The sequence below is a fragment of the Podarcis pityusensis genome (assembly GCF_964106645.2).
Source record: "Podarcis pityusensis genome assembly, chromosome: 6".
Classification (NCBI taxonomy): Eukaryota; Metazoa; Chordata; class Lepidosauria; order Squamata; family Lacertidae; genus Podarcis; species Podarcis pityusensis.
The window spans coordinates 7,335,720-7,350,327 of NC_138030.1; the positions used below are offsets into that span (position 1 = coordinate 7,335,720).

General features: G+C 45.3%; 1 protein-coding gene across 1 annotated transcript in view; it reads left to right on the plus strand.

Annotated features, from left to right (window-relative positions):
• Positions 1–12,280, plus strand: part of EEF1A2 (eukaryotic translation elongation factor 1 alpha 2) — a 35,477-nt gene extending 23,197 nt beyond the window's left edge. The window contains exons 5-8 of the mRNA XM_081011378.1: positions 5,537–5,687; positions 8,301–8,557; positions 10,199–10,433; positions 11,918–12,280. Coding sequence (XP_080867504.1) covers positions 5,537–5,687; positions 8,301–8,557; positions 10,199–10,433; positions 11,918–12,045 — 771 coding nt within the window. The 3' untranslated portion in view covers positions 12,046–12,280. The remainder of the gene's footprint in view (positions 1–5,536; positions 5,688–8,300; positions 8,558–10,198; positions 10,434–11,917) is intronic.
• Positions 12,281–14,608: the final 2,328 nt, after the last annotated feature.

A 14,608-nucleotide genomic window follows, 5' to 3' on the forward strand; every position in this document is an offset into this window, starting at 1 on the left:
TAAAAATTGGGGGCGGCAGCAGCACTTGTAGTCTTATGTTCAACTCTTTTGAGGAAAAGTAGGTTGTAAGAGCAAATAAAGAGAGAATTGCTTGGTTATTTAAATTTCTGTAAGAGATTATTATTCTTAGTGCTTTATAGAGCTGTTCCTATGTGCTCAAAGCAGTTCACATACATCATCTCAGCCACTTTCAACAACAACCTTGTAAGGCAGACCGCTATAACAGGTGCATTAATACAGACTAGAGGCAGGGCTGAGATTAAAGAAGTTAGTGTCTTGCTGCTTAATGAGTTCAAAAGAGATTTGAACCAGGGCCTTGCCAGCTCGCAGCGGTCATTAGTCTTAGTCCTCAGAAGGAAATAAGGATGATTCCTTGCATCGCCAATGAAAATCTGTTCCTCGGGGTGTTTTGTGTTGCATCTGAGAGCATTCCCCTCACTTCAAACGCAGGCTGTAGAATTGGTCTAAGAGCAGTTGATGGCCAAACTTGGCCCTCCAGCTGTTTTTGGACTACAACTCCCATCATCCCTAGCTAACAGGACCAGTGGTCAGGGATGATGGGAATTGTAGTCCCAAAAACAGCTGGAGGGCCATCACTGGTCAGAGAGGGTATGTTTCCTGCGATTCCGCAGTCCCATGAACTAATGGACAATTTGGCGTTAGATGTAAATTCCAGTGGCTTGAGTACGTCTCCTTTCGGAAATGCAACCTCTTAGCCCTTAGGACCGCAGGGATAAGCTTGAATTTTCCTTGCAGATTGCCTCAGAAGCTGGCGGGAAAGTGACAGTGAAGGAAACGGGGTGCAGAATAAATTATACATAATAAGGTGACACGTGCAAATTGGCTTTGTGTGCATAACCTACGCAGGTCAAAGCGTTCAGGTTTTGTGATGCGTAACTTGCAAAAGTGATTTTGGTACTGAATTTTGCCTGTATGGTGTTGTCTTTCGCTGCTCAGACAGAGACGCTCTGTTTTCCTGAATAGCATTTCTTTTCAGAAACGTGGAGGTCCTGTTCTTTCCTCTTCTCTTTCTACCCTCCAGATCTCTTTATATTCCCTTCCTTTCTCCTGGCTGGGCTGGGGCTTCTTCCTTAATGCGGAAGCTAGTCAGGTGACCCTCTGAGCCTCTCATGTGACCACCTTGAAATTCAGCAAGTCAGCGTTGGTGTGTTGGCGGAGATTAGTTTCTGTGAATCCTCTTGACGGTTCTGCACAGCTGGGCTAATGCTTTGTGACCTCCTTCAGGGAATACAGGACATGGCTTGGATGCAAGACAGATAGTCTTGGTGGCTAGGAAAATGCGGGAGGGGATGTCCACAGAAGTTTCAAAGTGAAGTCACCTTTAAAGATGTAGAAAATCAGTGAGTGGGTGGCTGCTAACTACTCTCTCTCTCTCTCACACTTGCAATTGCTAAATTGGTTAGGGGATTTGATAAAACGATGTACATTTAAATTTCAGGGTAGGTAAACGGAACCTCCAGGGACGCGGGTGGCGCTGTGGGTTAAACCACTGAGCCTAGGGCTTGCCGATCAGAAGTTCGGCGGTTCGAATCCCCGCGACGGGGTGAGCTCTCGTTGCTCGGTCCCTGCTCCTGCCAACCTAGCAGTTCAAAAGCACGTCAAAGTGCAAGTAGATAAATAGATACCGCTCCAGCGGGAAGGTAAACGGCATTTCCGTGCGCTGCTCTGGTTCGCCAGAAGCGGTTTAGTCATGATCCACATGAACCGGAAGCTGTACGCCAGCTCCCTCGGCCAATAAAGCGAGATGAGCGCCGCGACCCCAGAGTCGTTTGCCACTGGACGTAACTGCCAGGGTTCTTTTACCTTTACCTTTCTTGAAGACTGGTCTGTCCATAACAGCTGCATTCAGCAGAAAATAATATTCAGAGTCCACTGGACTCCAGCAAAACTTTACGAGAGGAAAATAACAAATGCAGACAACTGCTGGAGATGTGGAAGTAAAAATGCGAACTTAGTACATATGATTAACTGCCGGATGATAAGATCATTTTGGTGCGAGGTGAAGATAAAAAAAAAAGAAATTGCTATTTAGGGGAATTGAATTTAATTCTAAATTATATACCGGAAACATGGGAGATTACAAGGGGTCAAAACAAAATATGGATGTATCGTGCCATATTAGAAGCAAAAAAACTTGTTCTGATGAATTGGAAGAGCCGCAAAAAGATTCCATTGAGCACATGGATTGACAATATGGACAGACTAGCCACATACGAACGAATTGCATGTCGACGCAAATAAAGAACGGATATATATGAAGAAATCTGGAAGGGATATTTAAGCGATAAGGCGGGCAGTGGTGGGAAGTAGGGGGATGAGAGGTGGGGAAATATTGTTAAAAAGGTGTAGTCATAGGTATATCAGTACTCAAATCTGAAATGTTAAATTGTGTTATTAGTGTTATTGCGGTTTTTGTTGTATGTGTTTTTTGTGGTTGTTGTTTGTATTGAAAATATATTTTTTTAAAAAAGATGAGCGCCGCAACCCCAGAGTTGGTCACGACTGGACCTAATGGCCAGGGGTCCCTTTACCTTTTTTAAAATGGAACCTCCAGGGGGAGGTGCAGTGTATCTTAATACCAGTTGCTGGAGGCAGACGATGGAAGACAGGCTATTGCTGTTGCTGTTGCTGTCCTGCACTACTTTTGGGTTTTGCAGATACAACCTCTGGAAGGTTGCTATGGAAAGCTGGATTCCCGACGAGATGGAGCTTTCTTCTGATCCGGCAGGCCTCTTCTTTCCGTTGCTACGCAAACGTTACATTAGCTTCTAATTTTTTTAGCTTGTTAACATACAAGTGGAACATAGCAGCGGGTGCTTTCTCAACCGAAAAAGCCCAAAGGTCTCGATAACCAGGAGCTCTGTGCCCAAACTTGAGAAGCTAAAGTATAAAATATAAAAGGCGCGTTAAAATTGCTGCTGAAATCGGGTGTTGAAAGGAAGGCTAGCCTAAAGGGTTTTCGAAACAAAAGCAGCGGTTAGAAAAAATAAAATTATGTGTTATGAAACACATATTTAAAAACATGTCAGACTTATATGTCTGGGGTGGCTGGCTTAAACGAAAATGTTTTCAGCAGGATATTTAAAGTGTTGTGGAGCTTTAGTTCCCATTAGCCCCAGCCAGCATGATCAAGGGTCAGGGAATGAAGGAAGGAATTTATTACTGTATTTTTCTGTGTATAAGACACCCCCATATATAAGACTCCAAATTGGGGACTCCAAATTAAGAGAACAGCCCTCAGCACTACCCGTGTATAAGATGAGCCCCAATTTTAAACCTAAAAAAACCAACAAAAAAACCTAGTCTTATACACGGAAAAATATGGTAATTTCGGTCACAGACCAGTTCCAGCTCACATACAATATCAGGGAAATCACAAAACACGATAGGGATACATTTGAATTTGCAATTGGGTATAACAGGGACAATACAGATATTGCAGCAGTTAAAAATATGTAAGTTAAATCTTAATCACTAAAATGTAACCTAAAATTGTCATTTAAGGCCTTGGTCATTAAGGTAGCACAGCTTGTTCCCTAAGTTTTATGGCAGGTGCACAGAATTTGGCCACGCTTAGTGTGATCTCTAGATCCTTGTCCTCTACCAGGGATTTTAGACATAGGGTCAGGGATAATGGCAGAAGTGGTTGATCAACATCTGGCATTGGAGAGAGGACAGCTTCTCCATCCCTTCCTTAAACTGGGTTCAAATCACCATTTGGCCACAGGGTAAGAATTGATGACTGGTACAGCCTACCTTTACGGGGTTATTGTGTATGGATGCTGCCTTGAGTTATTTGGGGGGTAAGGGCCGTAAATAAGGAAGCTACGCAGTGGCAGTTCCAATGGTTGTTCATGCTTTCTTTATTTAGAAGATGTCTTAAATCTCACTACATTCAAAGGACCTCAAAGCAATGGACGGAAAATAAAATAAAAAATCAAATGCGGTAGATAAGAGTTTCTAAACTGTGTGCAAAGCTGAGATCCAGTACCATAGAAAAGAACATCAAAGCTATGTACAAAGCTATGTTCCCAGCACTGGGAAGGAAAAAAAAAAACCCCGCCTCAATTTACGGTGCAAAAATCCAGGAGAGGAATCTCAAAGTGGAAGTTCAGATGTATTGCAAAAGAAATCAGAACTATATATCAAACACATCTCAAAAGTCAGGACAAAAAAATAAATATCTCAGTAACAGTATGAGAAATCAAAATCAAGTGCAGGACAATATAATCATATAAAAACCTTTTAAAATTATGTTGTGTTAAATCAGTGACAGTTGCAGAATCCCAACCAATCAATCTGTGGAACAAAGCTTTATTTTTTCTTTATTTTTTAAATAGTATTTATTAAATTTTCCATTTTAACAGTCCAATAAAAATCACAACGAAACATTCCAAATGATTATTTAATCACAAAAAGTCAAAGATTCAATGCCATATTATAGATCTTAGAAAGACAGCTAACCCTGTGGCTGTATTCTAGGGAAGCTTGCTCCCTCGGGACAAAACCTTCCCTTCCAATAATTCATCTTAGAATTGTAGAATTGGCAGGGACCACAGGGGTCATCTAGTCCAATCCCGTGCAATGCAGGAATCTTTTGCCCAAGGTGGGGCTCAAACCCCTGACTTTGAGATGAATAAAGAGTCTCGTGCTCTACCAACTGAGCCAACCGAGTTTGACTGGGCATTTGTGGCCTGAGTCTGGGGAACGGGTGACTTGCCTTTGGGAAACTGACCTTAGCAAGTTTTGCACAATTGTCCTGAGATTATGGGAGAAGCTGATCTTGGAGTGATCTTGGAGTGAGCTGCTAGGGTTAACACTGGCCTGGTGTTGTGGGAGATTCCCCCCCCCCCCTTGGAAACCGCCCCCCCAAACTTATCTACAGATGGAGGCAGACTGCTAATCTCTGATAATACCTGAAGGAGTGTCTCCACCCCCATTGTCCATCCCGGACACTGAGGTCCAGCTCCGAGGGCCTTCTGGTGGTTCCCTCCCTGCGAGAAGTGAGGTTACAGGGAACCAGGCAGAGGGCCTTCTCGGTGGTGGCGCCCGCCCTATGGAACACCCTCCCATCAGATGTCAAGGAAATATACAACTACCTGACTTTTAGAAGACATCTGAAGGCAGCCCTGTTTCGGGTAGTTTTTATTTTTTTATTTTTTACCAACAACCAAAACAACAGTGAAACCCCCCAGGCGGCTGATACATTGGGTATACATAATCAAGAATAACATATTCAAATCAACCATATGTACAATTTTATATATGTTAATACTCCTCCATCCACAAGGTTTATTTAACTGTTTTGGGAAGTTTTTAATGTTTGATGTTTTATCGCTTTTTTAATTAATATTTATTCATATTGCTCTGGGAAGCAAAGGAAGGATTGTATCCTTCAGTTCCTGCCCTTGTGATGAGGGAGTGATTCATACGGCTGGGCGAAGGTGTTCTCATGTGCCAACAGTTCCTTCCTCACAGCCCACTGGATCCACACTCCCGCCATTTTGTTTTGCAGATGCCTTGGTTCAAAGGCTGGAAAGTGGAGCGCAAGGAAGGGAACGCCAGCGGAGTGTCGCTGCTGGAAGCTCTGGATACCATCCTGCCCCCCACCCGCCCCACAGATAAGCCTCTGCGCCTGCCCCTTCAAGATGTCTACAAGATCGGAGGTGAGTCCAGCGCTTTCCTGGCAGGTAGACAGGTGCCCTCGCTGGGCTAGGCGGATTTCCAGGCAGTAATCCGCTTTTGTAGTCTAAGCGACAGGAAGAGAAGAGGATTTGGTTGCTGACACTGGCATTTACCTGTGTGCATTATAGATGGCAAGGTATGTAGCAATTGTGCCTGTTGCCTGAAGGTGCCCTGACCGTTCGGTTTTGGCAAGAAGTCAGTTTCTCATCCTCATAATTGCAGAAGCAGGTTTGAAATGGCAGCGATGAACATGCTAAAAGATGGGAAACGAGAGACATGAAAAAGACACTTCTCTATTCTACTGTCCAACACTTTGCCTTTCTTTTTATATATATATATATTTTATTAAGTTTTACAATTTTATATTCAACACAGTCACCATTATCACAAAAAAATATAAATCCCAATCTCTCTCTCTCCCCCCCCCCAACTTCCCTCAACCTCCTCTTCTGGTTCTTTAAATATTTGCTTTTCCTGTTTTTTTTATTATTATTCTACCTTAATTTTGTAATCTTTAACTTAAATCTTCCTATCTTTTTATATCATATTTTTTTCCAGTTACATCTTGCACTTTGTTATTTTCCAGTTATTACATCTTAATATTGGTTTCTTAATTGTGTTTACTCAAACCCTGCTAGTGAGTCCACTTCTTTACAATATTTCTGTAGATACATCGTAAATGGTTCCCAGTCTTTTTTAAAGTCTCTATTGTCCTTGTCTCAACACTTCGCATTTCTAAGTTCATTTGCCGAAGGTCACTCAAAAGCTCTTTCAGAATATTTCACACTTGAAGATACATTTCACAAATAATAATAATGCAGCCTCTTTGAAAAACCTGTCGCTTGCAAAACCTCCTAGCATTGGTAGAGTTGCTGCGATGTTCCATTCTTTTAAATTTATTTAAGACATTTATGTGCCGCTTAATTATTTTTAGGGTGCAGAGTACACCCATTTTACTGCTGGAATGCATTGATCAGTTGGTTGTAGCCCACCTTAGGAAGGTATACCGTATATTCTCTCCCCTTCCCCAAAGTGTCTTATAACATAAACTACAACCTAAAAAAGACAAAATTTAAAAAGAGCCATTCAGAAAGCAGTTAGCAGCATTAAACGGCGGCAGCAGGTGGAACGGTTCTTTAACAACCATGAAATCCCCAAAATGCAGACCAGAATATAAAGCATCTCTAGGCTTTCCATGAAAGGGGCTGCAGAGTCGTGTGCTGTCAGTTATACGCAGCTTAAATTAACAGAATTGCCGTTGGGCCTGCAGTTTCCTGTTTCCCCAAAAGTTGTGTTTTTAAGTTGTCCAATGTTATATCCAGTGCTAAACTCTTGCAGTTCCTCTTCAGTCATGTCCACACCATTCATTTAAACCGCTGTGATAACACTTTCAACAGTCACAACTTTCCCCAAAGGATTCTGGGAACTGTAGTATGTTGAGGATGTTGACAATTGTTAGGAGACACCCTGCTCCCCTTTCAGAACTACAGTTTTCAGAGCACCCTGGGAACTGTAGCTTTGTGAGGGCACCGGGGGTTTCCTGACAACTCTCGGCACCCGTAACAAACAACAGCTCCCATAATCCCTTGGGGGGGAAGCCTTAGCAATGTGAAGTGGCGTCATAGTTATCTCCCGCTTGGACTACTGCCATGCACTCTCTGTGGGGCTCCCTTTGAAGGTGACCCGGAAACTACAACTAATCCAGAATGCGGCAGCTAGACTGGTCACTGGGAGCGGCCATCGAGACCACATAACACCAATCTTGAAAGACCTACACTGGCTCCCAGTACGTTTCTGAGCACAATTCAAAGTGTCGGTGCTGACCTTTAAAGCCCTAAATGGCCTCGGTCCAGTATACCTGAAGGAGCGTCTCCACCCCCATCATTCTACCCGGACACTGAGGTCCAGCACCGAGTGCCTTCTAGCAGTTCCCTCACTGCGAGAAGCCAAGTTACAGGGAACCAGGCAGAGGGCCTTCTCGGTAGTGGTGCCCTCCCTGTGGAACGCCCTGCCACCAGATGTCAAAGAGAACAACAACTACCAGACTTTCAGAAGACATCTGAAGGCAGCCCCGTTTAAGGAAGTTTTAATGTTTGATGTATTACAGTATTTTAATGTTTTTTTGGAAGCCGCCCAAGAGTGGCTGGGGAAGCCCAGCCAGATGGGCGGGGTATAAATAATTTATTATTATTATTATTATTATTATTATTATTATTATTATTAATTATTATAGCTTTTATATGAATTCTCCCTGGCTTAACCTGAAGTAGCCAGGCAGAGGGCCTTCTCGGTTGTGGCACCCACCCTGTGGAACTCCCTCCCACCAGATGACAAAGAGAAAAACAACTACCAGACTTTTAGAAGACATCTGAAGGCAGCCCTGTTTAGGGAAGCTTTTAATGTTTAATAGGTTATTGTATTTTAGTGTTCTGTTGGAAGCCGCCCGGAGTGGCTGGGGAAGCCCAGCCAGATGGGCGGGGTATAAATAATAAATTATTATTATATTATTATTATTATTAAATGCATGGCTGCCGAGAGTCTCGAGGATTGCGTTTCATTGCATGTTCCCCACTGCCCTCTTTTCCCCTCCGCAGGAATCGGGACCGTCCCCGTGGGCCGCGTGGAGACGGGGATCCTGAGACCCGGCATGGTGGTCACCTTCGCTCCCGTCAACATCACCACAGAGGTGAAGTCCGTTGAGATGCACCACGAGGCCCTGAGCGAGGCGCTGCCGGGGGACAACGTTGGCTTCAATGTCAAGAACGTGTCCGTCAAGGACATCCGCCGCGGCAACGTCTGCGGCGACAGCAAATCCGACCCGCCTCAGGAGGCGGCTCAGTTCACTTCTCAGGTCAGCAGAAAGCGAGGCGGCAGCCATTTTGAAAGCCTTTGCCGTCGTATCACAGCTTCTGCGGCCGTTTGCGTGATGCAGACCTCTGTCCTGCCGGTGACGCTTGAGGAAGACGGAGCAATAACCAAGAGCCCTGAGATTTTACTCTGCAGAAGTCGCGTTGCGGGACGCCAGCCTTTAATAGTTTGCTTGGTGCGGTTGAATCGCTTAAGGCGCAATCCTGCACCCACTTAGCTGGGCTAGGAGTGAAGCCCAGTGAAAGCCTAAGATGTACAGTCATACTTCATGTTAAGTCCGCTTCATGTTACGTTCTTTCAGGTTACGTCCCGTGGCGACCTGGAAGTACCGGAAAGGGTTACTTCTGGGTTTCACCGCATGCGCAGAAGCGCAAAATGACGCCATGCGCAGAAGCGACGAATCGCAACCCGCATGTGCGCAGATACGCCGCTGCGGGTTGTGCTCTTTTCATGTTGCGAACGGGCCTCCGGAACTGATCCCGTTCGCAACCAGAGGTACCACTGTAGTTGTTTAGCTCCGGGGCTAGGTTTTAATTTGTCTCCTGATTAGTCTGTAGGACTGACGACAAATCAGTCGTCTCGCATTCAGAGACTTTTGACAGAAGGGTCACGGAGCACCCTTGTTAAAGGCCAGTTTTCCTCCTTACAAAGAATGCCAGGCTGTTGCTCATTAAATTTATAACCTATCCCACGGAAAAGTAAATTCTCCCTTCAATATGCCCCTTCGTGGAATGTTTTGCAAGGCACGTAGCTATTTAGATTTATTTGGCTTAGCCATTTTAATCCCTTGAAAGCCAGATTCAGACTAAAAAGAAAGTGATAATGCAAAGGTAAAACCCTCAAAGTGGAGAGGAAGGCCAGTGCTCTCCTGCTGTTGTGGACTGCATGTTCCTTTAGCCTTAGCCAGCATGCCCATCAAGAATGATGGGAGTTGTAGTTCAGCAACTTTTGGAAAGCACCACGCTGATTACTCTCACCCTAGTTTCTGGTATTAGCCAAACCGGAGAGTATTTCAGGGTATTTTTATGTTTTCCAGTCGTTTGTTCAAGTGCATCTCCCTGTCACTTTCCTAACAGCAAGAAGTTCATTTCTCCTTTAGGGTAGATTTTTCCCAGTAGGGTGACAGAGCGATGTCATCTGCTTTAATTGTGCAAAAGTACAGCTTTTCCAATCCACACTTTTGTTTGTCTCATGATTTCAAGTCACAGGTTCAAGGTTATTTTTTGACCCACCGCTTTTGTCCAGAAAAGCTGCTGTTTGTTGATGAACTGGAACAAACAGCAACTGGGTTTTTTGCAGATTGGCATTTGTTCTGATTCAGAAGTAAACTGCTGGTTTTCCGGGGGGGGGGGGGGAACCCTCTCAGAAATCATGGAATAAACGGGAATATAGATGCACCCTTAGTTTCCGAAAGTGTACTTGAATCCCTCCTGCAAAATACCGCCAGTCTGCAGGAGCCCATTTTCCAGAATGCAGTAGCTAGAAGCGGCTGCCTTTTCAGCAGCCTTCCACAAGGGAGCAGCGTTGCCCAGCTAGGAAAGCCAGAAAGTTGCCGTGGTCATCCCATGCCCTTCCCGAATTTGTTCCGGCCTGAGTCCTTCTCTCGTTCTGTTGCACGGCTTAGGTGATCATCTTGAACCACCCCGGCCAGATCAGCGCTGGATATTCCCCCGTCATTGACTGCCACACTGCCCACATCGCTTGCAAATTCGCCGAGCTGAAGGAGAAGATTGACCGGCGTTCCGGCAAGAAGCTGGAGGACAACCCGAAATCCTTGAAATCGGGGGACGCCGCGATTGTGGAGATGATCCCGGGGAAGCCCATGTGTGTGGAGAGCTTCTCCCAGTACCCACCCCTGGGTGAGAACCTCATCTTTCCCTCAGATGCCTACCAAGTTGGGTGACGGGGGGCTATTTCAAGCTAAACGGCTAGATGCCCAGAAACTCTGATGTAAGATAGACCTAGGAGCGGGAGGGAACCTTCTATGGCCCATATCTTAATTGCCCTACCTCTAGTGGGGCAGATTTGACGGCTGAATGGCTCGCCCACCTGCCAATCACCTAATGGCACTGTGACGTTGGGCAATGCTGCGCTTTGAAGCCCCGATTATTGGGGCTTCAAAGCGCAGCATTGGGCTGTTCGAAAGTCCTTTGGAAGCGTATCCATGCTGCCTTTTTAATTTCTGAAGGTGGGAGGCTTTAAAGAGCAGCGTAGGGCAGTTTGGGAAAGGGGTTCCCCTTCCTTAATTGCAGCAAGTTCTTTTTTAAAAAAAAGAAAACTTGGAATTCTCCAATGGCTACCACAGACACCTTTTGAGCAGAATTGACTCACCCACTCCATTGAAGAAGGCATATAGTTTAGCCAGGCTGTTAGACCTAAAGAGGGAGCTGTGCTTTCTGCTCTCTGCTTATGTGTTCTGCCACTTGCATTCTCTCTGTATTAGAGCTACGATGGATGGATGGATGCTTACTTAGCTGCCACTTTTCCACAATGAGCTGTCCCCAGAAGCAGCGGTTCTCAACCTGTGGGTCCCCAGATGTTGTCGGACTACAACTCCCATCATCCCTGAGCTCTGGACTTGCTAGCTAGGGGTGATGGGAGTTGTAGTTCGACAACATCTGGGGACCCACAGGTTGAGAAAGGCTGGCTTAGAGCAAACATTCAAAACATCAAAATACAAATATACAAAATACAGAGATAGCTCAGTTGGTTAGAGCATGAGATACTTAATCACAGGGTCGAGGGTTCAAGCCCTACACTGGGCAAAAGATAACTTCAAAAGATAACCACTCCACGATTCTATGATTGGCATGGTTTTAATGTATTTAAATAGATAGATCGTTTTGATTCTATCTTACATTTTTGCCAATTTTTATGGCTTTTCATTTTTTAGCAAATTTAACATCAAATGAATTCAAATTTCATACAAATTTAAAAGTTGAATTCCCACCTCACTGTCCTGATGTCTCACTACCCACCCTTATTTGCTGCTCAATATTACATACATTTCAAGAAAACTTTTTAGCATTTTATCCTTATTTTCTTTCTATTTCCTTTTTCAATAGTTTTGATTCTATCAATGCTTAATCTTTTTTTAACCATTGTTTACCCCCTATGTTTTTAGCTGTTCTTATTTTTAGCTGTACATCCACCTTGAGACTCTGCTACGGGGTAAATAAATATATAACGGCGGCAGCAACAACAACAATAGTAATAATAACGAGCACTGCCGCTTATTGCCACTAGAGGGCAGTAGAGCGCCGTAGGCTCTGTGGCATTGGCAGGAAGTGCCCTCCTCCTCCGCCCAGCCTCTCACTCTTAACCCTTCATGTGCCCCATGCAGGGCGCTTTGCCGTGCGCGACATGCGGCAGACCGTGGCCGTGGGCGTCATCAAGAACGTGGAGAAGAAGAGCGGCGGGGCCGGAAAGGTCACCAAATCGGCCCAGAAGGCCCAGAAGGCTGGCAAATGAATCGTAGGTGCCCAGTGCCTCGCGCAGAAACCATCCCCGCAGCCGGGATGCCGCCACCTTCTCCCTGAGGGGCATGCGTGCACATCCGCTTGTAAGAGTCTGTATGTCAACGACTGGATGCTCACCATTAAAGTCCAGTGGAAATTCTTTAAAAGGAAAAGCATGTCCCGGCGTCCGTGAGGCTTTGTGTTCAAATTTTACCAATAAAACTGGTATACAACATCCACAGCGAAAACGTGGGGGTGTCGTTTGTGCGGTTGGGCCAGTCTGCCCGTCCGTATTCGCATGAAGTTGTTTTCATCTGTTTCCTGCTGTCAATAATTATTAAGAGCAGTCAGTAGAGCGTGAGACTTGGGGTCGTGGGTTTGAGTCCTGACTTGGCCAGGAAGACTCTTGCATCGCAAGGGGTTGGGTCCCTTCCAGCTCTACTGCTAAGATTCTAATACAGTGGTGCCTCGCAAGACAAAATTAATCCGTTCCATGAGTCTCTTCGTCTTGCGGTTTTTTCGTCTTGCGAAGCACGGCTATTAGCGGCTTAGCGGCTTTAAGAAAAAGGAAACAAACTCGCAAGAACTCGCAAGACATTTCGTCTTGCGAAGCAAGCCCATAGGGAAATTCGTCTTGCAAAGCGACTCAAAAAACGGAAAACTCTTTCGTCTAGCGAGTTTTTCGTCTTGCGAGGCATTCGTCTTGCGGGGCACCACTGTACAGGGGTCAGCAAACTTTTTCAGTGGGGGGTGGGGTGGTCCACCGTCCCTCATACCTTGTGGGGGACCGGACTGTATTTTTTTTAAAAAAATTAATGAATTCCTAGGCCCCACAAATAACCCAGAGATGCTTTTTAAATAAAAGCACACATTCTACTCATGTAAAAACACCAGGCAGGCCCCACAAATATCCCAGAGATGCATTTTAAATAAAAGGACACGTTCTACTCATGTAAAAACACGCTGATTCCTGGACCGTCTGTGGGCTGGATTGAGAAGGCGATTGGGCCGGATCTGGCTCCCGGGCCTTAGTTTGCCTACCCATGTTTTAATACATAACTATAATATTACTCCCTGGAAAAGACCCTGATGTTGGGAAAGATTGAGGGCACAAGAAGAAGGGGACGACAGAGGACGAGATGGTTGGACAGTGTTCTCGAAGCTACAAACATGAGTCTGACCAAACTGAGGGAGGCAGTGGAAGACAGGAGTGCCTGGCGTGCTCTGGTCCATGGGGTCACGAAGAGTCGGACACGACTAAACAACAACAATATTACAGTCATACCTCGGGTTACAGCCACTTCAGGTTGTGTTTTTTCGGGTTATGATTACTCACCCGCTGAAACCCGGAAGTACCGGAACTTCTGAGTTTCAGCGGTCGCGCATGCGCAAAAGCACTAAATTGTGCTTTGCGCATGGGCAGAAGCACCGAATCGCAAACCGTGCGTGCACAGACGCGCCGTTGCGGGTTGCGAACATACATCCCGCATGGATCACGTACGCAACCCGAGCGTCCACTGTGTTGCAAATGGTCCTTTCTGGTTCGTTTCATCTTTACACCTCGCCTGAAAGCTCGCAGCAAAAGCGTCACTAAAAGCATTCGGTGCGCAACGGCTCTTAAACAACATGGCTAGCTAGAGCCATGGTTGGCTACGAGAGACCAAGGAGTACATCTGCGGCTAGACCATGGTGTTGATAACGCCAAGGTTGCGGGTTCGATCCCCATCTGGGACTTCTGCATATTTTCTGCATTGCAGGTGGTTGGATTAGATGAATCTTGGGGTCCCTTCCAATTCAAGGTTCTGCAATTCCATACAGGTCCCCCCCTCCCAAAAAAATGGAACATCAGAATGAGAGACACAGGCACCCACCCCAAACCCCAAAGGATTAGACTGTTCACCTGCAGAAACCCTGTTTGGGTTTTTTTTGTACAGTGGTACCTCGGGTTAAGTATTTAATTCGTTCTGGAGGTCCGTACTTAACCTGAAACTGTTCTTAACCTGAAGCACCACTGAAGCACCTGAAGCTAATGGGACCTCCTGCTGCCACCGCGCCACCGGAGCACGATTTCTGTTCTCATCCTGAAGCAAAGTTCTTAACCTGAAGCACTATTTCTGGGTTAGCGGAGTGTGTAACCTGAAGCGTATGTAACCCGAGGTCCCTTTGTATTTTCCTACGTTGGCCTCGGCCTGTAGTAGCAGCTGATGCCCTGATTTTACAGCTGGGTTAGACCAGCAGGGCCAAAAATATTTACATGAGGGATGTTTTGAGAGGGAAGAGGGATCACATGCGGTTGCTAGGCAACCTGCCAAGCATCTCCTGCAGCAAAAATTGCCACCTGGGTCTTAAAAGATGTTGGAAATAAGATGCTTAAAAGCCTGTTTAACTTTCCTATGATGAGATGAATGAGTTTCATGGGATGAGAGCGTGACATAAATAGCAGTGGTAATGACAGCAAACTAATAATTCAAAGGCTAAAAATTCTAACCATTTTAAAAAGGAATTTTTAAAAGCGTGCCTTTAATTAGATGTTGACTACAGCAATTTTAGGCTGCTCCGCAGAATTTATTATTTAT